Source organism: Stegostoma tigrinum, chromosome 4 (genome assembly GCF_030684315.1).
Source record: "Stegostoma tigrinum isolate sSteTig4 chromosome 4, sSteTig4.hap1, whole genome shotgun sequence".
Classification (NCBI taxonomy): Eukaryota; Metazoa; Chordata; class Chondrichthyes; order Orectolobiformes; family Stegostomatidae; genus Stegostoma; species Stegostoma tigrinum.
In genome coordinates this window covers 98,675,897-98,698,206 of record NC_081357.1, presented here as the reverse complement: position 1 = coordinate 98,698,206, position 22,310 = coordinate 98,675,897, and the positions used below count along the sequence as shown (strand labels likewise).

Here is a 22,310-nt window from a genome sequence, read left to right as displayed (position 1 = left end):
AAGGAAAAGCAGGGGAGTTCTCTCCAGAAGCCAAGACAATACTTACCTTTCAGTTAACAACTAAGAACAGATTATTATCTCATCTCATTGCTATTTGTGGGAAATTGCGAAATACAAATTGGCTGATACATTCTGTTACATTACAATTGTGACTACACTTCAAAATACCTCATGGCTGTAAAACACTTTGGAAATCAAGAACTTAAGAGTATTAGCTAAAAGGTGTGAAGCATGCAAGACTTAGCATCCAAAGAATGAGCTGTCTGAGAGTTCTAAATTTACGACTTCTGTTTGTCAGACATTTACTGCTATTTTTCTGGAATCACACAACATAGGAGGAGACCATTCAGTTTATTGTGCTTGTGCCTACTCTTTGAAAGAGCCATCTAATTATTTTTTAAAAAGGCAGAAATGGGTAATACAAGTCTGGATTTAACACACAAGTTCCGGAGTATTGTTTTGGCCGTAGGAGTAGTCAAGACATATGCACAGTTTCAACAAAAGCTGAACACCAATCATACATAAAGGTAGTGAAGATGGCTCCTTGGAGCTGTTCTTGCTCTACAGCAAGAAGGAGTAGCTATGTAGGACCCCATCAACTTGGTGGCTTGTGTAATAGTATGAGATCAAGGTATTAACAACTGTAGCAAACTGCAGTAGAGAATAAGCGGATCCTCCGGTTCTGTATAAATGCCTGTGAATTTCACAAACTATTTTTTTGTTTAATTGGGTTTACTGTTAAAAAGGTAAAGTTGCTGTGGTCCTACTGCACCATTGGGCTGTTCTCTCATTACAGAGAGATGACTAGTGGTGATTTAACCTGAGGGTCACTATGCTTCAGGTGAGGAGAGAGGTTGAGAAGAATTCTTCATGGTAACCTCAGCTGGTATGGGAATTGTTACTGCTATAAGGAATCACAGACAGTATTCCTTCTGCTGGTAAAGGAAGCCCGTTAAACTTTCTGATTTTTGTTACCTGTGCACAGCGGCAAAGACTCCTTGGATCCAAGAAGGAGAAGATATATAGAGTCAGCACTCTGGGCAGGAAACAAGCAAAATCAAGAGCTTCTACAGGAACTCTGCTACGCAAATGTTGCTCACAGAATTTCAATTGAGAGACAGAACATCTTTCAAACAAGTTGAGAAGAATTTTTCGTCGCTGTGCATCAGTCCACTTGTCAAACTGAATGAGAAGATGAGGGAAAGTAAAAACACAGTTAATATACCACAAGCATCACTACAAATGCCAAGATATCATATATCAAAAGTTTTGAGCCTTCACTGTGCCCTTCACCTTGCTTCCTTTCACTCTTCCATTCTCACCTTCTCTCACCTTTCCTATCTGTCAGTCTGGTATTCCACCCTTTCCTCCCTCTCCTCCCTTCCATTCACACCACTCCTGATCCATTTCTGTGCATCCCTTTTATAATCTATCCTTTCCACACTTCCTTATTTCCGATGCTTCTTCACCTTCTCTACTCATTTCCTTTGCATTTCCCACAAAGCCACTGCACACTTTCCTTCTATTTAACCTCATCCTCTCCTCCAATTCTTTTTTTCACTCGTCTTCCCTTTCTTCCTTTCCATATCTACTCTTCTCATTAATGTCATTCTCCCTAGTCTCCTTTCTTTCTTCACCCCAGCCACTTCTCACCTCCTTTTGCCCTGTCCCTCTCTCCTTCATCCACTCCTGAGCCTTTTCTATTTGCTCCTTTACTCAGGTACAAAGTCACAGGAAATCAACTAGTAATTTTTTTGAAGATGCAATAATTGGAAAAATTATAAATGTAATCATAATGTTATGGAGACTAAAACTAGATTTGTTCTGGAAAGAACTAAATTTGTCAATAGTTTATTTTGCTTGTTGACTTTGTATTTTGTGGATAAATCATCTTGCTGCTTCTACCTCTGCTTATTCCCTATATTGAAACTTGCACCTCAGAGGATGGGTTAGCATGACAGACACCACTAAGAGGAGTGTGCAATGATAAAACATTCATATAATACCTCAGTTAATTGAGAATCAAGAAGACACGAATTCTTGGGATAAGTAATAAAGACAAAGTACAACATTCCTGAGGATTCACTTGACAGGAAAATACACTGTTGTAACAAGTTCAATTTATTTCCTGAACTAATTCACTTTAGGGCGGCACAGTGGCTCAGTGGTTAGCACTGCAGATCACAGCACCAGGGACCCGGGTTCGATTCCTGCCTTGCGTAACTGTCAGTGTGGAGTTTGTACATTCTCCCTGTGTCTGCTTGGGTTTCCTCCGGGTGCTCCGGTTTCCTCCCACAGTCCAAAGATGTGCAGGCTAGGTGGATCGGGCATGCTAAATTGCCCATAGTGTTCAGGGGTGTGTGGTTATAGGAGGATGGGTCTGGGTGGGATGCTCCAAGGGGCTGTGTGGACTTTTTAGGCTGAAGGGCCTGTTTCCACACTGTAGGTAACCTAATCTAAAGCACATTAGTCAAATGCAGTAGGTTGACTCAGATTTAGTACATTGACTTCAGTATTGTGAATGAGGAAATGGATAAAGAATGGCTGGATTTTGTGTGTTACTATTTGCTGGCAGTGTCTCTACATGGTCACTCAGTGAATCTGTAGAATAGGCCTCCAATTCTCACTTTTCGAACACACACAGCCGTATGAGTGATTTTTGAGGGGCACATGTCTACTTTTGAGCTTGAGTCAACACCTGTACGACAGGAGGAGGTAAAGGAGAAATAAAGTTTCATATTACAATGCCGGATATATTGTGGCATAAAGAAATAATACATTCTGAAGAGCATGTTAAAGAACATTGCCAAATCTTCAATAAAACAGAAATGTAGCTCATGAAAGTCACAAGTCTATTTAATGATGGTTGAGGGCTAAAAAGTTGAACTGACCACCAAGAGTTTCAGGCCATAACCATTTGAGCAGCTTGTGTTTCTGCAGCACATACGGTGAAAAAAGGTATCAGAATCTGCTACCTAATTTGTACAATTAGATGGGATGGACAAACTCAGATTTGTAATATCATCCAGGGGAGAGAGTTGGATTTGTTTCAAGATCAAATACACATTCAACTAATCCTGAAATAACGATAACCACAGTAAAGGCCCAACTTTACAATTCCGAGTCTGTGATGAGTTAAACAATTTCAGCCAGGGCATGAAAGGCTTGCTACAAATACCACTGGTTTTTCAACCATTGGAATAGGGACAAATATTTACCTATTAGAGCCTTATACAAGAGTGTTGGGGTGGGGGGTGCTGCTGGGATTATGGTGTATAATTAACACACCTGCATTGTTTCTAATGGATGCAGCATGCTAATTTTGTGCTAATTTCTAATTTTATATGTTGCTGGTTACAGGTATTATTCAATGAGTTATTGAGTGCTGCATGTTTCAGTAGGTGGCCCAAGTTCGTGTGACTGTATTTCTTCTTCATCATGGTCTTCCTGCTCTTCCCCGCTTGGAATAAATGGGAACAGTGGCAAAACTAAAATGAAACATATCTCAAAATCACAAAGAAATATTCACATATTCATTGAAGGCAAAGAACTAGAATATGTCAATAAATACAAGTATTTAGGAAGCATAATAGCTACAGCTGGAAAGTACAACAAAAAACTAACAGCAATGACAGCAATGGGAAAGGTTATACTTGGTAAGAAGAGATGGTGGCTAATTGGTATTAACAATTCAAGAAACAATTGTAAAGAGTTTAATTTGGAATGTTGTCCTGTCTGGATGTGAGGCTTGGGCCTTACACTAAACATTACATTTTGAGTTTTGAAAGCATGGGCTGGTTGATTATGGTCAGTACACTGCCTATTGCAAATTGCCATAGGGACATCCTGTCCGATACCACTGCCCAGTTGTCAGGAGATACAGTCTACATACATGGCATTACATTGCCACTAAAATTCACGTGCTACATTACTGATTTATTTGCTGGGCAGAATGTCTTGTTTAAAGTCAGATGGGATTCTGTAACTTGGATAGCACTTGGGAAGCAATCCTCTGCATGTTAAGAATAACATCAACAACCAACTTGAGACTATCATTTGGGCTTTCAAGGTGGCTCATTTTCACTTGCTCATTCAAAGCTATATTAATTCATGTACAGGGTCCTATCCGTTGCAACCAGAAAGCACATGTCCAGGAATTTGACCTTTTCCGAAGTAAACAGAGGTATGGAAAACAATATTTTTCTTATGTACTCCCATGGTGACATCTTGACCAATCAGAATTGATTTGCCATCCAATTAGCAGAATTTTTCATGATGTATAATTTGTTGCTCCCTTTTAAATTCAGTATTCTTATGACTGTCCTAATCAGCGTAAGATAAATATTTTGTTTTCAATGTTTTCAAGCTCTATTCCACATAGCAAATATTTCTTGACAAATAAGAAAACTGACAATGGATAAAGAGATAACAAAGTGTGGAGCTGGATGAACAGAGCTGGCCAAGCAGCATCTTAGGAGCACAAAAGCTGACGTTTCAGGCCTAGACCCTTCATCAGAAAAAAACAGATAAAGAGACATGGAAAGACTACTATGGCTTCAAAATGATGATGTGGCTATTGTGAATCTTGCTCTTCCAAGTATTGGAGGGCTCCTGCAGGGACACATCAATAGTCTGTTTGAGCAAAGTTTGTGCAGCATTCTGCCCACATACAGTGGCCATTATGTCAAGTGAGAGACATTATCACGCAGTAGACATCTTCTGGTTTTTCATGGTGGATCAAATGCAGACAGTACAGTAGAGTGCCACAAGGCAAATACATTATTGCTGCTGCCAGGATACCGACCTATATGATACAGTGTGGCAGGTCTAGCTGGATCTCAAGGCAGTGAATTCATTTCGGTTGCAAGATGTTTCATGGTTGACAGGTGTTGCCTCCAAAAGCAACGTACGAGTCAATGGTACCTTGCTACTGTGGATGCTTGTAATCCTTGCAATGTTGTGAGCTTCTTGCTCTTGATTCTTGCAAAGTATTCTGTTGTCCTGGAATTCAGAACCTCAGTCTTTTCTGTAATGTAACATGAATGGCAAAGTGGTAGAAGTTGCAAATATCACCTAGAAGAAACATGACAGATAAAAGTTCAAAGCCACAGTCAGCTTTGTAGCCACTGCAGTAAAATCCTCATTCTGTTCTGAGGCAACTGAAGATGGAAGACCTTTGTTAACATGACCTTTGGGAAAAGGAGATATTTGAAATGTTGCTGCTTGCTAAGGCTCAGTTCAGAGAATTGTTCTTCGATACCCTGCATGAACAGGGCTTCCTGCTGAGGATCCTTCTCCCCTCTCCAATGCAACCAGCAGCTTATCCTACTCTGTTTTTCTTTACTCATTCTCTTGGCATGTTGCAGTCCAAAGAGAATACCTATTGCTGTACACATTTCTGGAAGTATGTAGTTTTTAGACTCCTTAAAGGCAGAATAAGATTCTTTAGCGTATGCCACGCCATAAGTCCTTTTTATTCACTCGTAGGAAGTGGGTGCCACTGCATAGACCAAAATTTATTGCCCACCTCTAGTTACACTTGACAGGTGGTGGTGAGCTGCCTTCTTGAACCTGTGAAGTCTGTGTGCTGTAGATAAATGCACAATGCTGTTAGGAAGAAAATTCTAGAATTTTGATCCAGCAACAATGACCAAATGTCAATATATTTCAACGTCAGGATGGTAAGTGGTTTGAGGGGAACTTAGAGGTGGTGATGCTACCATATGTGCTCTGTCCTTGACCTTCTAGAAATAAGTGGTCATGGGCTTAGAAGGGACTGTCTAAGGATCTTTGGTGAACTTCTGCAGTGTGCCTTGTAAAAAGTACACATTGTTGCGACAAAGCATCAGTGGTGGAGGGAGGGAATATTTCAGTATATCAAGCAGCCTGCTTTGACCTGCATGATTTATCAACTTTAAAAAAACTCCAGAAACTACCAAATATGTTTGCATTTGCAGCATAAGGCATCAGAAATCAATTGACAGCTTCCTGGAAAGTAATCGATGTTTGCTTTGAAAACACTTTTGAGAGGAGAGGATAACATTTTGCATGTTTATGAAACAATATTAGCTGGAGCTTTGAAATCCAAAATGGTACCACTAGTGTCTAATTAATGTAAGCTCTGGTTAATGTCACAATTTGTCCAGTCTGCATAGTATTAACAGATGCACCATATTGTGGATGCTGTTTAGGAGCCAAAAAGGCACGCATGACACCAAAGTACTAAAATGCCAAGTTTTGCGATCAATCGTCTGGAATGTGATCACTGTAAGACCCCTCCCTGTAGCTGAATAGCCCACCAACAGTCAATATTCAGGCTGAAACATGAAAATGGCCAATTAGTTAAGGGCTATGGTCAATTATCAAGAAGTATTCCAGTGCAATTCATTTTCAGGAAAGCTCTTACTGGATTTAATACTTCCAAAAAGCCTAACAGCTGATATCTCAACTTCTTCCTGACCAGAGATAGCAAGAACTGCAGATACTGGGATCAGAGGCAATACTGTGGAACTGGAGGAACACCCGAAGAAAGGCCCCAACCCAAAACGTCAACTTTCATGCTCCTCTAATGCTGCCTGACCTGCTGTCTTCCTCCAGCTCCACACTGCTGTCTCTTCTTCCTGACCAGTTCTTTACTCATGTCTTTGCATGCTGGTTGATTTCATTGTTTCTTTGGCTGTGTGACAATTGGATCATTTATTGTATTTTGGGATACAAATGTGTTATTTCCAAAAATTGTGTAGACAACTTTTCAAATTGTCAACATTTCCTTTTTAATAAAACCACCCTGAACCTTTTCTTAAAATTCACCCTATTTCTAAAAAGCTCACAATCTATCCTTCCACCTTCCCTACTTACCACTTCAAATTTAAAGTTCCTTCCCTTCTGAGGTCATTCAACATTATTGCCATATCTACCTCTCCCTACCATTTTTAATTCAAATCTTCTTCTACTTTAGTAATACTCATTGTAAGAAATATTGGACTGGTCAAAACCCATGGTTGGATAAATACTCACACTGAGGTGCACTGTTCCTCCTCATCATCTGTATCTTAAGTTGCCCCCCCATACCTTGAGACAGATACTCTAACTCATCTTCTAGTCTCTTCTCGGTCTCGCCCTTCCCCAATTTCTTCAATCACCAGCCCTAATCTTTCAAATATCCGTAAGTTGTGAAAGATATTGTGCAAATGCAAGTACAATTTTTTTGCTCTGCTGATTATTTGGAATAATTGAATAGCTGTTAATTCAAAGCACTGACACAGATACAATAGGCCAATATCTTGCTTTTGTACTGTACAATTCTATGATTCCTCTTGACTTCTGCTTAGTCTCAGTATCACATCTATCACATAATCATTCACCTTTTCTTCTAGTTTCTGCTCAGCCAACCACTTTCCACCAGCCGTAAAGCACCCAAGAATTGTCATTAAAGATAAATTCAAGTTAGTTTTGAATGAAGTAGTTTATAATTGAATCAGAGAGTAAACAATTTGTTTCATTGCGAAAGAAACGGATGAGTTAAAACTTGTATAATGGCAGGGAAGGGCACTGAAATGATAGTTTGCAATTGTTTAGTCGAAGATAATGATTTTTGAGAGCATGTGGAAGAATCCAGGCAGAAATAAAACAAAAGAATGAGTAGCCACATATATGAGCCTAATTCAGTGATGGTATATGTATTTATTTGTTCATCCATATGCATTAATTAAGACATCATTGCTTATTTTTGAAACTAGTACATTCTTGGGTATGGTAATGACACAGATCAGATAATAGCTTGTTCTATGTTAATATTAAGTTCTACATCTTAAATCTCAGCCAAGAACAACCTACTCTCCAATGTAATATTTCCAGTTTCCTCACATCTGTCTTTGTGGTTTCTCATTTGGGGAATGTCATTAACATGTGAATTCCTGTGGGTATTTTTCAGCTACAGATGCAACCTGTCTGAACTTATTCTTGGTGGGATTGTTATACACAGGGGTCAGAAATAGTAAGAGAGACATTCACAGACGTGGCAAGACATGGAAAGGCACTTAGGATGCAGCAACAGAGGGGGTGAAATTTGTTTATGGTATTAGTGAATTTATACTGTGCCTGAAGACAATGAAAAATTAAGTTAGGCAGAGTTTACAATGAGACACTAATTCACAATCAGCCCATTCTTTATGACTAGCTAGGACTACTTTCACCTATAGAGGCCCCAGATTTCCACAGGCCTGGAAACGAGTTTGTTTGGTCACTGCAGTGACATGTGCCCCCACCAAATATCTTTGTATTTCTGTAATAATGATTCACACGGGGCAAATGCCCTGTGACCGGGTGCAGCAGATAGCAGGGATTGTAGTGGGCTTTACTGCTGTCATATACAGCAATGCTAGAAAAGCAATGTAGACATTGGTGAAATAAATGGCAGCTTCGCTGAAGTCTGCAATTGCCCAGCTTATTGATAATAAGTTGATGCTAGCTTCTTAGTAGCAGAACGCAGCCTTGGAAACCAAACAATGAGGTATTAAAAATTTTGGAATTCTGGCCATCAGATCTCCCAACCCTCTGATCCATGGCCACTTTGCACCTGGGACTAGAAAGCATCTGAATTAGTCCTTCACAAACAAACCTGAAGAGCACATAGGAGATGGGCTAGGTTGTCCAGACAGCCACACAAGAGAAGCTGCCCACTGTAGGTTCTTCCGAGGAATGAGCTATCATGATATATGGGTTATTCAGTATGGAGGGACTCTTGGTTCAAGTACAGAATTAGTCACCTCCTGTAACATGCCTCCTAGGTACACTAAAATAAGCATAAATAAAGGCAGTTAGAAAGTATGCTTAGACACTGGGAGGAGACAAGGTGAGTGGAATTTAATGCCCCTATTCTGGGTGTGGGCTGGAAGGGAGACTGGCTACATGATGGGGCAGGAGGTTACAGGAAAGAGTGCACATCACCTTCCCAAGTTCACCAAATTAAAATGAGAGGGATTGGTTTGGGTGGGGGCGGAAGAGTGGGTGAGTCAAGGCACACTTGAGGGTCTCATTGCACCTCCAACCTGCATGCCTGCATCCTGTAGGCCATGGGTATATCTTTCATGGGTACACTGTGCCCAAACAGGAACCTGCCAGTGGAAAGGGCTGTCTCTGCAGTGACAGTCCTTCTCCTAGGTCAGGTGCAGTACCAGTAGTACCACTAATTGCCAGAGTCAGAAGTGAAAGGACACAGATGGAGTGTGAGTCATTTAGAAGGTACAGTTTCCAGGTCAGTCAATATTTAGCAGACCATGGATCCTTAAGGAAAACGAATAAGCATTGAGCAATAACGTTGAGGAGACAATAGGCATGCATTGGAATGGGTATTGCAGAGATGGGGTAATATTAGGTTTTTGCTCACATTTAGAACCTGGATACATAGGTAGCAAAGTTGTGGTTAACTAGAAAACTTAGATTATTTAACTTTCAATTGACTTTGGGTATGATAATCAATAACTTTGCATTCACCTATGAAGCCTTCCATATCTAATACTTTTGGATAAAGATAAAAAAAAGTTTAAGTTAGTTCTAGGAAAGACATGTGAGTGTTTGTCGCTTCCTAATTCTCGCTGGTTAGGCAGCTATCTTTGATTTAACCTCTCCAAGTTTAAAATGAAATAGCAAAACAGTCTTAAATTACAATATTTACATCAAGCTAAAGATGAAGTTATTCATATCCAGCATTGTTGTTATTGGCCACAGCAGCACTCCGAAACCCCTCCCTGATTGAGATCAACATGGAGGTTCAGCTGGTGTGCTTCCTGGTCTGTACTGTTTGTTAACTCAATTGATAAATTTTCTGAGCTGCCAAAGGATCAGTTAATCAGGTTTTGATTCAAGTTAAAACTTTTTAATCTACAAACCAACAAATGAACTTCTTACCCATTTCCCAAGTAACTCTCCTCTTTCTTCAAAGACCTGGTGGAAGGAAAGAAGAATTTTTAGAATTAAAAACACAACCTATGTCAAGATATCTCAGGCAAACCCAACAAATCCTGTAAGTTTTTTTTAAGCACAGGGATACAATTCCAAATCCAAGATGGCGGTGCAGTATGACTTCTTAGCTAGAGCTTGTCCGCTCTGTTCATTTCATTTCTTTATTTTTTTCTCTTTTTGAGCTTTTCTTACCTAACTCCTGTTCTTCAGCTTTGACAGAAGTCATCGCAAACTCCTGGCCACAGAGCAGATTCCCAGCCTTCAGGTAAAGCCAGCACAGATCTCTAGCCTCAAGTGTCTTGAGGTGAAGCCAGTACAGAGTTCCAGCCTCAGTGTTGACTCATGGCTTCAGCACGGACTCCCAGCCTCGAGGTAAAGTCAGCGTATACTCCTGGCCTTGAGGTAAAGTCAGCGTATACTCCCGGCTTTGAGATGGAGCCAGTGCAGATTCTCAGTCTCAACATGGACCTCCCGGCTTCAGCAAGGTCTGGACACTTGGTGCCAGTGCAAACTAGGTTGGAAGGACTGTTATTCTTAACATTTTATTTCTTTATTTATCTAATTTATTCCTTTGGTTTTGTACTTTTGTACCTAATTCTGCAAAATTCTGTAATGTTGGACTTTTTATTTCTATACTTTTCTAATATTTTCCTAAGAATTTGTATGTAAGAATCGGCACCTAGATACCTTTGCACTTATGATGACACTGTAAGTGGCGACTTATAAACTTTTCACTGTACTCATGTAAGTATGTCTGACAATAAAGTTATTTCTAATTTTAACCACATCTGATATACCAGGCTGTAAACAGCCATCTTCTTTAAGAAAGAGGAAACCATCATTTACATAGAACATAGCACTTAGAACATTACAGTGCAGTACAGGCCCTATGGCCACATGAACATCAGGAATTGTTGAAGGACCAACCAAGGCAACCTGGTTAGCAAAATGAATAATAGCAGTCAGTGCCATTAAAGATACGAGGAGTTTGTCCTCAAATAATTAGATGCAGTATGAACGCATTAGGAAATGTACATCATTAATTGAGTAACAGTTCAGGCCATAACAGCAAAATTACATTCAGTTGCTTAGTAATATGGAAACGGAGCATTACTAAAATGAGACAAGCTGCAAAGCTTTTCACCCAGCACTTTATAGGACAAATGCAAGAATGCCAAATTTAAAATTGTTCAGTAATGTAGGCTACTGGAAGGTATGATGCTGATTGGTCAGAAGTTTATTCTAATTTATTCAAGTTGTGCCATGGAGAAGACAATAGAGATGTCTAGGCTTCCTAACAAGGTGCAAGGCTTGTACAAATTCCATTTTTTTGTGGCAGAGCATAGTCCCTGCACCTGAAGGGAAAATGATAGGAGTTCAAGAAAACCCAAGACAGAGTGGAGGTCTAGTCACACCTGGGCATACCTGAGCAGGGAAGAAATGTCTGGGAAGATGGGAGGGGGAAGGAGGTGGCATTTATCATTACCATTTTGGGGATCCTGCGGGGGGGGGGGGGGGGGGCAGGTTCAAGGATGTCAGAGATCCCACACCAACACATTTGGCCCCAATAGCACTGCCCCTTCCATTTCACCACTACTGGCATCATTCCTCCATACCCACCACCACCATCTCACACCAATTAGTGCCTCAGCGAATTGCTCATCATTTGTCCTAAGAATTTATCAACCTGGTAACAATTCACCCATTCAGGATTGTTCAGCAAGTGTTATCTAGAAGCAGAACCACATCTAACAGCCACCTTTTGTTTTGGGTCTTGCAAGAGTGGCTGGTTGAGAATGGTATGTACTTTGCTTATTATGAGTAACAGAAGGAATATCTGTAACAGAAGAAAAATCTTATGTGTAACAACTGACAGTGAGAGAATCAAGGAATGCTTTCCCTCAAATTCAATTTTAAATACTGCTCATGCTTAGAAGAGAATTTAAATCAAAATGTGCTTCACAAAACTTTTTCCATTTAATACATTTGGATGAAGTTGTATATCAATCAGGTTAGTTAGAAAGAATACAATAGAAAACTATCATTTTTTCCTGGCAGCACCTTTCCGCGTTACATGAGAATTAAATAAGAACAATTTGTCTGATCACCTCCTATTTACTGCTAGTTTCTGCTCATCATAATAAGCCAACTCATAGAATAGACATGGAACAAAACATTTCTCCACGGTAATATAAAGTCACATTCCCTTGCCTTGTCATTAGTGGGCTGGTGGTTCAGGGGTGTCCACGTGCTCATCTTAGTCTGCATTTTAGGCCCATTCATGATCTTGGATGGTGCAAATGCCATTTTGAAATCAACTGTTGGTAATTGTTCTTCCTCCTGGTGTAGAGTCACTCAATTCAACTGGAATGTAAAAGGCAAAACAACAATGCTTAAACCATGTCATCATCTAACCAATAGCCAATGATTATGACTCAGGCAACTGTGTGTCAATGGGCATAATTTACCAGATGGTTGTGGTTGCTAGAGGTTAGTCATGTCTGTTCCAGGATATCCCTGCAGGAGTTCTTCAGGATAGATAATTCTACTCAATTTGTTCAAATATGTCATGACACACGTTTGAACTAAGACTTGAGCTGAGGCACTCCTAACTCTTGTGACACCACTATGTCACAAGTGCTCAGGGTAGTGTTCTAAATCCAACCATCTTAAGCTGCTTCATCACTGATATTCCCTCCAGCATATAGTCAGAAGTGGGGATGTTTGTTATTGATTGTACAATGTTCAGCAGTATTTGCAATTCCTCAGATACTAATGGAGTCCGACAGCAGCGAGGCCTGGATAAAATTCAGGTTTGTGCTGATAACAAGCAAGTGACATTTGTGCTGTACAAGTGCCAGGCAACCGTCTCCAGCAGGGGAGACTCTAACCATAGCTCCTTTGCATACAATGGCAATACTATGAATCTCCATCTGTCAACATCTTAGGTTACCATTGACCAAAACTGAACTGCATCAGCCATATAAAAATTGTGACTACAAGAGTAAGTCAAAGGCTAGGAATTCTGTGGTGAGTAACTCACCTCCTGTCTCCCCAATGCCTGTTCACCATCTACAAGGCAGTAGTCAGGAGTGTGTTGGAATATTCTCCGCTTGACTGGATGGATGCCCCTCCAACAACGTCCAATAAGGTCAGTACCATTCAGTACATAGCATTCTATTTGACTGACACCCCATCCAGCATCTTTAACATTCCCTACATCCACTTACGTGACGAGAATCCCTGAGGCTCAGACCAATGCGTTGAGGCTGTATTCAAATTTTGCAGCTGGTAAGAGATGAAAATCAAATGAAATTTGGAATTGAAAGCTAGTCTCAATAATATTTTTTCTAAAAACTGTCACTGATAGTCATAATAATAACTGAATCTGACCTTCTACCTGGTCTGACAGACATGTGATTCCAGATCCACAGCAATGTGGATGACTATTAACTTGTCCAAAATGGCTGAGCAAGCTACTCAGTTCTAAATCTGTTAGGGGTTGGTAACAAATGCTAGAACAGGACGCCCACATCCCACTAAAGAATGAAAAGAGAGGCTGTTTCAAACCCATCCAAAAGGCAATAGTGATCTTCTGAAAGTCGGGGAGATTGGACACTCTAGCCATCGAACATCTTAGAGTACCTAGGAGCGGCTCAGTGCCAACACTAGTCAGCACAATAAAGGAAAAGGAGCCATCAACATCAACAATCTTGTAGATAACAACTCTCCCTTCCCATTCCATCCCTCTATACCGGCAACGGGGACAGATCCACACTTCCTGGACCTCTCAGTCTCCATCTCAGGCAACCAGCTTGTAACTGATGTCCATTTCAAGCCCACCGACTCCCACAGCGACCTAGAATACACCTCCTCCCACCCACCCTTCTGCAAAAATTCCATTCCCTATTCCCAATTCCTCCGCCTCCGCCTCATCTGCTCCCACGATGAGGCATTCCACTCCCGCACATCCCAGATGTCCAAGTTCTTCAAGGACCGCAACCTTCCCCCCACAGTGGTCGAGAACACCCTTGACCGCGTCTCCCGCATCATATCCCTCACACCCCGCCCCCGCCACAACCGCCCAAAAAAGATCCCGGTCGTTCTCACACACCACCCCACCAACCTCCGGATACAACGCATCATCCTCCGACACTTCCGCCATCTACAATCCGACCCCACCACCCAAGACACTTTTCCATCCCCACCCCTGTCTGCTTTCCGGAGAGACCACTCTCTCCGTGACTCCCTTGTTCGCTCCACACTGCCCTCCAACCCCACCACACCCGGCACCTTCCCCTGCAACCCGCAGGAAATGCTACACTTGCCCCCACACCTCCTCCCTCACCCCTATCCCAGGCCCCAAGATGACTTTCCACATTAAGCAGAGGTTCACCAGCACATCTGCCAATGTGGTATACTGCATCCACTGTACCCGGTGTGGCATCCTCTACATTGGGGAAACCAAGTGGAGGCTTGGGGACCGCTTTGCCGAACACCTCCGCTCGGTTCACAATAAACAACTGCACCTCCCAGTCACAAACCATTTCCACTCCCCCTCCCATTCTTTAGATGACATGTCCATCATGGGCCTCCTGCAGTGCCACAATGATGCCACCCGAAGTTTGCAGGAATAGCAACTCATATTCCGCTTGGGAACCCTGCAGCCCAATGGTATCAATGTGGACTTCACCAGCTTCAAAATCTCCCCTTCCCCCAAAGCATCCCAAAACCAGCCCAGTTCGTCCCCTCCCCCCACTGCACCACACAACCAGCCCAGCTCTTCCCCTCCACCCACTGCATCCCAAAACCAGTCCAACCTGTCTCTGCCTCCCTAACCTGTTCTTCCTCTCACCCATCCCTTCCTCCCACCCCAAGCCGCACCTCCATCTCCTACCTACTAACCTCATCCCACCTCCTTAACCTGTCCGTCTTCCCTGGACTGACCTATCCCCTCCCTACCTCCCCACCTATACTCTCTCCACCTATCTTCTTTTCTCTCCATCTTCGGTCCGCCTCCCCCTCTCTCCCTATTTATTCCAGTTCCCTCTCCCCATCCCCCTCTCTGATGAAGGGTCTAGGCCCGAAACGTCAGCTTTTGTGCTCCTGAGATGCTGCTTGGCCTGCTGTGTTCATCCAGACTCACATTTCATTATCCACACTTTGGGATACCAGTTTGGGTGTATAATTGGCACTCTATTATTCGCCGGCACTAAACTGGACCTCGGATTACTTCAGGCCACAATGTTGCTGCCTTTTTCTCACCTCCCCTCAGCGAGGGGCGCCATCTCCGGTTTTGGCCTCACGCGGTTTCTATGGCAACAGCCTCCCTCGCCATCTTCGCCGCCGCCATCCGCCATCTGGCCAATACAGTTGCACTTTCAGTGTCACGGGGCCAGAGGCGGAGGTACGCGTTGCCAGGGCAATGAGCATCGTCTCTCACCATTCGTCGCCTCCCGGCAGCCAATCAGGCCTCGTGTCGGAGGCGTGGTGCTGCCGCTGAACGGTCAGGATGGTGGTCGCTTGTCGGTGACGGGAGAGAGGTGAGGGTCCGTTTGCCGCCCGTCTGATGATGCAGATCGGGCAATGATAAGGCTGATATACGCGACGGCTGTGAGAGTGCGGCGGGGCGCTGGATTCTACGGGGGTAGCAGGTTGGACAGCGCCGCCCTTTTCCCGTCCCCCTTGGAGTGGGAGTCAGTCTCTCTTCACCACTCACCCCCTCCACCCCCAACCAGCGCCCCACACCCACCACGACCACCATTATAACACCAGTTTCAACCGGCTTCTGCTTAAATATGTCCGGTCCCCGGGCTTTCGCTCTTGTGTCTTGAATGGCTGTGTATCCCTGCTGTGATGGCTTTTAATCTTTGTTACTTTGTGTACATGTCTGCGCATCCTCCCTTGCTCAGCTTGCGGTGAGCAAAGCTTCTACCTGCTCCGTTTCTATCCAGCTCGCAGTCAGGGCTTCATTCGTTGTGTATCCCCGAGCTGGATGTTGCCTAGATTTACTTTATTATTTAGCATGATTATTATTTTCCAATGTTTCTTTTGCATTAAGATTTCTTTTTAATAAAGGAAATTAACCTCTACGTTTTAATTCTAAGTGCATTTAAAATATTAGAATTTTTTGAAGCGCAGGGAGCTGTGAGACAATAAAAGAATGGATGTTGTAGATGTTGGGAATCTGGAATATAGACAGAAAACTGTAGAAACACTTAGCAAATGATGCTGTGCCTGTACCTGAAAATGTCATGGTAATATATCTGTTCTGCCAGTCTTTCTTGTACCTCAGTCCCTCAGGTTGCATATAGATTTTGCTGCTGATTGAGCAGAGGCCAGCGGGTTGAAGAAATGAGTTATCTGAACACAGAATGAATGGCAGTAGTGATAGGTGGTTCTGTGTCTGTGGGGGCAGACAGGTGTTTCTTCTGTAACTGAATGATAGTATATCTCTTCTTGTGCTATTGTGGAGTGGCTAGAGAACCTTCAGATGGGAGATGAAAAGCCAGAGGTTTTGGTCTGTGTTGTTATCAAACAACAGGGATAGAACAATAGGTCAGCTCCTGGTTTTGGTCTGTGTTGTTATCAAACAACAGGGATAGAAAAATAGGTCAGCTCCTGTGGGCAGAGGTGAAGAGCTGGGAAAGTATTTTGAAAGCAGGACATTGGTAGTAACTTTTATATTACACTCAATGCCACCCACTAGTGAGTGTAGACCAGGGAGTAGATGAATGCTTGATGTAGTTGATAGGAGTGACGCTTTTGATCCCTGAGTGGTGGGACCCAAACAAGTATGATAGATTGCACCTCAACTGGACTTGGGCAGCTGTCCCTGTAGGAGGTTTGTTGATATGGTTGGGCAGAATGTAGACTAGTTTGATAGTGGAGGCAATTGTGATTTGAATTTTGATGGAGCAGAATTGGAAATGGAAGGTAGAAACTTAGTGATTGAATCTGTAAGGCAAAGGACATGAAGGTTAGAAAAACAAAAGTCAAGGGGAAATAGAAGGGAAAATGTAGGCAGATTTCTTGAGTGTAAAAAGAAAGTGGTAATGGTGAGGAATTTTTTAAACTACCCTAATGTTAACTTGGATAGTTTTAATATAAAAGAAGTGGGAGTACAAAATTCTCAAAGTGCATTCAGGAGAACCTTTGAGCTGGTGTGTAGCAAGTCCAACAAAAGAGGGTATGCTTCTGGACTTATTTTTAAAATGAAGCTGGGCAGGTGGAATGAGTGGCAGTAGAAGACCATTTTGGTGGTAATGATCGTAATTCAATTTGTTGTTTTCCATAACTATATTAATATTAAGATAGAACAATGTTAAAGCTGAGTTAGAACTTAAACTCTGTTCTAAAATAGCAACAAGAAGTGCTGGAGAACAATAGCAGGTCTGATAATGTATGCTAAAAGGGAAATGAATTAATGTTTCAAATCCAATATTACTGCTCTGTGTACCTAAGAAAAGTCAGAAAAAGCAGGAGTGAAATGGAAATAAAAAGCGAGTACTGTTCTTAAGAGTATTGGCAAGTAAGATCAAGAAGAACACAAAGATGTTTCATGAATACATTAAGAGTAGGAGGATAACTAAATAAAGTGTACAGTTCATAAAAGTCCCAAAAGGTAATCTGTACAGCGAGTTTTGAGAAGATTTGTAGCTCAGGTTGAGGTTCTGGATGTGAGTTTGCTCGCTGAGCTGAAAGGTTAGTTTTCAGACGTTTCGTCACCTTTTTTTTAATTTGAAAAAAATATACTTTATTCATAAGATGTACAAAAAATAAAACATTTATACACCGACCCAGTCATGCAAGCTGATCCGGGTTACGCGGGGGTACGTACACCAACTAAAGGAAAAAAACAAACGAAGAAGAAAAAAAACCAAAAGCAAATAAAATACCCCGGCAGTCGTCACCCCGCACAGTCCCAGTTGGCCCCCTGACCAGTTGGGGAAGGCGCCAGCTGGGCCCAGTTACCAGATAGGGCCCTTTTTTCTATTCTGGACGAGGGGTTTCATACCGTGGTCTTTCCCCACCGCGCCTTGGGGGTGGCTGCCCCAAGCTTTAGCGCGTCCCTCAGCACGTAGTCCTGGACCTTGGAGTGCACCAGTCTGCAACATTTGGTCGGGGTCAGTTCTTTCAGCGGGCAGACCAAAGAGCATCTTTCACCGCAGTGATGGTCCTCCAGGCGCAGTTGATGTTGGTCTCGGTGTGCGTCCCGGGAAACAGCCCGTAGAGATGGAGTCCCGCATCACGGAGCTGCTCGGGATGAACCTCGACAAATACCACTGCATCCCCCTCCAGACCTCCTGCGCATAGGCACGCTCCAGAAGGAGGTGATCGACAGTCTCGTCCCCCCCGCAGCCGCCTCGAGGGCAGCGTGCGGTGGCGCAGAGATTCTGGGCTTGCACAAAGGATCTCACTGGCAGAGCCCCTCTCACCGCCAGCCAAGCAATGTCCTTGTGCTTGTTTGAAAGTTCTGGTGATGAGGCATTCTGCCAAACGACTTTGGCAGTCTGCGTGGGGAACCACACGACGGGATCCACCCTCTCCTTTTCCTGAAGGGCCTCGAGGATACTACGTGCTGACCACTGCCTGACGGCCTTGTGGTCAAAGGTCTTTCCCTTCAAAAATTTCTCCACGAGGGACAGGTGGTACGGGACGGCCCAACTACTCGGAGTGTTCCGCAGCAACGAGGCCAGGCCCATCCTTCGCAACACCGGGGACAGGTAGAACCTCAGTAAGTAGTGACACTTGGTGTTTGCGTACTGAGGATCTACGCACAGCTTGATGCAGCTGCACACAAAGGTAGCCGTCAGGGCGAGGGTGGCGTTTGGTACGCCCTTTCCCCCTTTTTCCAGGTCTTTGTACATGGTGTCCCTGCGGACCCGGTCCATCCTCGACTCCCAAATGAAGTGGAAGATGGCCCGGGTGACCGCAGCGGCGCAGATCCAGGGAATAGGCCAGGCCTGCGCTACATACAACAGTACCGAAAGCCCCTCGCACCTGACAACCAGGTTCTTACCCGCGATGGAGAGGGACCGGAGCGTCCACCTGCCCAGCTTCTGCTTCAGTTTGGTGATACGCTCCTCCCAAGTCTTAGTGCACGCCCCAGCTCCACCGAACCAAACACCCAGCACCTTCAGGTAGTCTGGCCTGACGGTGAAGGGGATGAAGGAGCGGTCGTCCCAGTTCCCGAAGAACATGACCTCACTCTTACCCCTATTGACTTTGGCACCCGAGGCCAGTTCAAACTGGCCGCAGATGTCCAACAGCCTACTCACCGACCGACGATTGATGCAGAAGATGCCGACGTCGTCCATGCACAGGGAGGTCTTGACCTGAAGGCCTCCGCTGCCTGGGATAGTCATGCCCTTCAGGCTCACGTCCATCCTGATGGATGCGGCGAAGGGCTCCACACAGCACACGAACAAGGCAGGAGAGAGCGGGCAGCCCTGCCTGACTCCAGATCTGATGGGAAAACTGTCCGATTCCCACCTGTTGATCGAGACTGCGCTAACGATGTTGGTGTAGAGCAGCCGGATCCAATTGCGGATGCCCTCCCCAAACCCCAACTTGGAGAGGACGTCCCTCATGTAAGCATGAGAGACCCTGTCGAAGGGTGAATCACCGACTCCAGGACAGACCTAACCCGTTTGGCTATGACCTTGATTTTGTAGTCCACGTTCAACAGTGAAATGGGACGCCAATTCTCAACTTCTTCCTTCTCCCCCTTCCTCTTGTAAATGAGGGTGATGATGCCCTTCCTCATGGACTTGCACATTTCCCCTGCCCGAAGCGCACTATCGTACACCTCCAGCAGGTCCTGGCCGACCAGGTCCCACAGAGCGGAATACAGCTCGACCGGTAAGCCGTCGCTCCCGGGAGTCTTATTCCTCTCCAAGGACTTGAGGGCTGTGGTCAGCTCGTCCAGGGATATTGGCCGGTCCAGCCACTCCCTCGTGCCGTCGTCTAAGACCTCCGTGATAGACGACAGGAACGACTCAGAGGCCGTGTTGTCCGTGGGCTTCGTGTCATACAGTCCGGCAGAGAAGGATCTGCTGATCCTCAAAATGTCGGGCCGAGACGACGTCACTGAGCCGTCGTTCTCCTTCAGCCGGCTAAGCACAGAGCTCTCTTTGTGCACCTTCTGAAAGAAGAAACGCGAGCACGTCTCGTCCTGCTCCACGGAGCGGACCCTGGACCGGAAGATTATCCGGGAGGCCTCCGTGGCGAAGAGCGAGGCTTGCTGGCCCCTCATCTCGCGGAGGTCCTCCGTGACATCAACCCCCATCAGCTGCAGAAGGAGCCGGTTCTGCACCCTTTTCTGGAGTCGCGACAGCTTTCCCCGACCCCCCTCGTCTTCCGAACACCCTTGAGGACAAAGAACCTCTTGATGTTCTCCTTCACCGTCTCCCACCAGTTGCCCGGAGACTGAGAGGGGTTTCACGGTTCTCCAACCGGCATACTCCCTCTTAAGCTCCTCGACGTTCTCTGGGGTCAACAGAGTCGTGTTGAGCTTCCACGTCCCCTTGCCGGCCTGCTGGTCGTCCTGTAAGTGACAGTCGGCCAGCAGGAGGCAGTGGTCAGAGAAGAACACCAGCTCGATGCCGGTGGACCTGACCGCAAACGTCTGTGACCCCAACAGGAAGTCTATCCTTGAGCGAATAGACCCGACTGGCCGCGACCAGGTGTACCTCCGCTGCGCTCCGTCTGCTGGGGTGCTGAAGACGTCGAGCAGCTTGGCGTCCTTCACCGTGCCCATCAGGAATCTGGATGTGACGTCCAGTTCACTCCCCCCACCCGCTGTCTCCACACTGGATCTTCCATCTGCATGATGCAGTTGAAGTCTCCGCCTAGGATGACCGGCCCGGACGTAGCCAGCAGGGGTGGAAGCCGCTGCAGGACAGCCAACCGCTCACTCCATACCGCTGGGGCGTACACGTTGATCAGCCTCAGGGGAGCGTTCCTGTAGGTAATGTCAGCCACTAGGAGGTGCCCCCCACCACCTCCTGAACTTGAGAGATGGTGAAGTTGCGCCCCCGCAGCAGAATAGCCAGGCCCGAGGAGCGACAGTCGTTACCCCCTGACCGGATCGAAGGCCCACAGGTCCAGGCGCCGGACCATTTCCCGTACCTGCTGAGGTGCGGGTATCCCGCACTCCTGCAGAAACAGGATGGTGGTCAGGTAGGCCAACGTGGACACACATCTTGCAGTGCACCTGATGCTGCGCACATTAATGCTCGCAACCCGTACCCCCGTTGTGGACAGTGACCGCAGTACCCTCCCCAAGTTCCGGGGGGCCCTCCAGGGCCCCAGCAGCATGTGACTGGGTGTCGGAGGGAGCCTCAGGACGCCTACCGTCACCTGGAAGTGGGGTGCTGCTTTCCTTCTCCCTTGAGATCTTTAGTTTCTGCTTTGGGCGGGCCCTCTCTGAATCTCCCTTGTCAGAGGAGCTCTTATAGCCCCCCTGTAGCTGCCTCTTCCCGCCTGATGGTTGCGGTTCCTGGGCCCGCCGACGCACCTTGCTCCTCGCTTTCCAGACCGTCGTCCACCCCCCGGGTCGCCTGTCGCCGCCTCCATCGCCTCCGGGTTGTCAGGGGGGAGCGGAGCCTGGAGGGGCGCTTTGCTGGCCTTGGGCCCATCCTACGGGGCTGGGCCCTTCTGCACGACCTGGCCCTCCTGCACATTAGTGGGGTCCTTGCAGGGCCCTAGTGCCTTCCTCTCCTCCTGATAACTGTAGATAACAAAGTGTGGAGCTGGATGAACACAGCAGGCCAACCAGCATCTCAGGAGCACAAAAGCTGACATTTCGGGCCTAGACCCTTCTTCAGAGAGGGGGATGGCGAGAGGGAACTGGAATAAATAGGAAGAGAGGGGGAGGCGGACTGAAGATGGAGAGAAAAGAAGATAGGTGGAGAGGAGAGTATAGGTGAGGAGGTAGGGAGGGGATAGGTCAGTCCAAGGAAGACGGACAGGCCAAGGAGGCGGAATGAGGTGGTAGGTCGGAAATGGAGGTGCGGCTTGAGGTGGGAGGAATGGATGGGTGAGAGGAAGAACAGGTTAGGGAAGCGGAGACAGGCTGGGGCTGATTTTGGGATGCAGTGGGGGGAGGGGAGATTTTGAAGCTTGTGAGGTCCACATTGATACCATTGGGCTGCAGGGTTCCCAAGCGGAATATGAGTTGCTGTTCTTGCAACCTTCGGGTGGCATCATTGTGGCACTGCAGGAGGCCCATGATGGACATGTCGTCTGAGGAATTGGAGGAGGAGTTAATCGTTCACAACTGGGAGGTGCAGTTGTTTGTTGCGAACCGAGCGGAGGTGTTCTGCAAAGCGGTCCCCAAGCCT

The 22,310-nt window shown here is 45.4% G+C and overlaps 2 protein-coding genes across 7 annotated transcripts in view; one reads left to right on the top strand and one right to left on the bottom strand.

Annotated features, from left to right (window-relative positions):
* The window catches only part of fbxo16 (F-box protein 16), a 49,975-nt gene extending 34,654 nt beyond the window's left edge, over positions 1–15,321 (bottom strand). The window contains exons 1-5 of one of the 4 annotated variants that reach the window (XM_059645570.1): positions 15,229–15,321; positions 13,007–13,251; positions 12,175–12,327; positions 9,910–9,945; positions 976–1,182 (exon numbers count right to left, since the gene is read on the bottom strand). In XM_059645570.1, the coding sequence (XP_059501553.1) occupies positions 976–1,182; positions 9,910–9,945; positions 12,175–12,270 (339 nt within the window). In that variant the 5' untranslated portion in view covers positions 12,271–12,327; positions 13,007–13,251; positions 15,229–15,321. Of the gene's footprint in view, positions 1–975; positions 1,183–9,909; positions 9,946–12,174; positions 12,328–13,006; positions 13,252–15,109 lie in introns of all 4 variants that reach the window. The other 3 variants (XM_059645571.1, XM_059645568.1, XM_059645569.1) reach the window with 3 other exon arrangements.
* A 108-nt stretch (positions 15,322–15,429) lies between these two features.
* LOC125452528 (frizzled-3) overlaps positions 15,430–22,310 on the top strand; it is a 108,548-nt gene continuing 101,667 nt past the window's right edge. The window contains exon 1 of one of the 3 annotated variants that reach the window (XM_059645566.1): positions 15,430–15,506. The gene's annotated coding sequence lies outside the window, so the exon portion shown is untranslated. The remainder of the gene's footprint in view (positions 15,507–22,310) is intronic. The other 2 variants (XM_059645565.1, XM_059645567.1) reach the window with 2 other exon arrangements.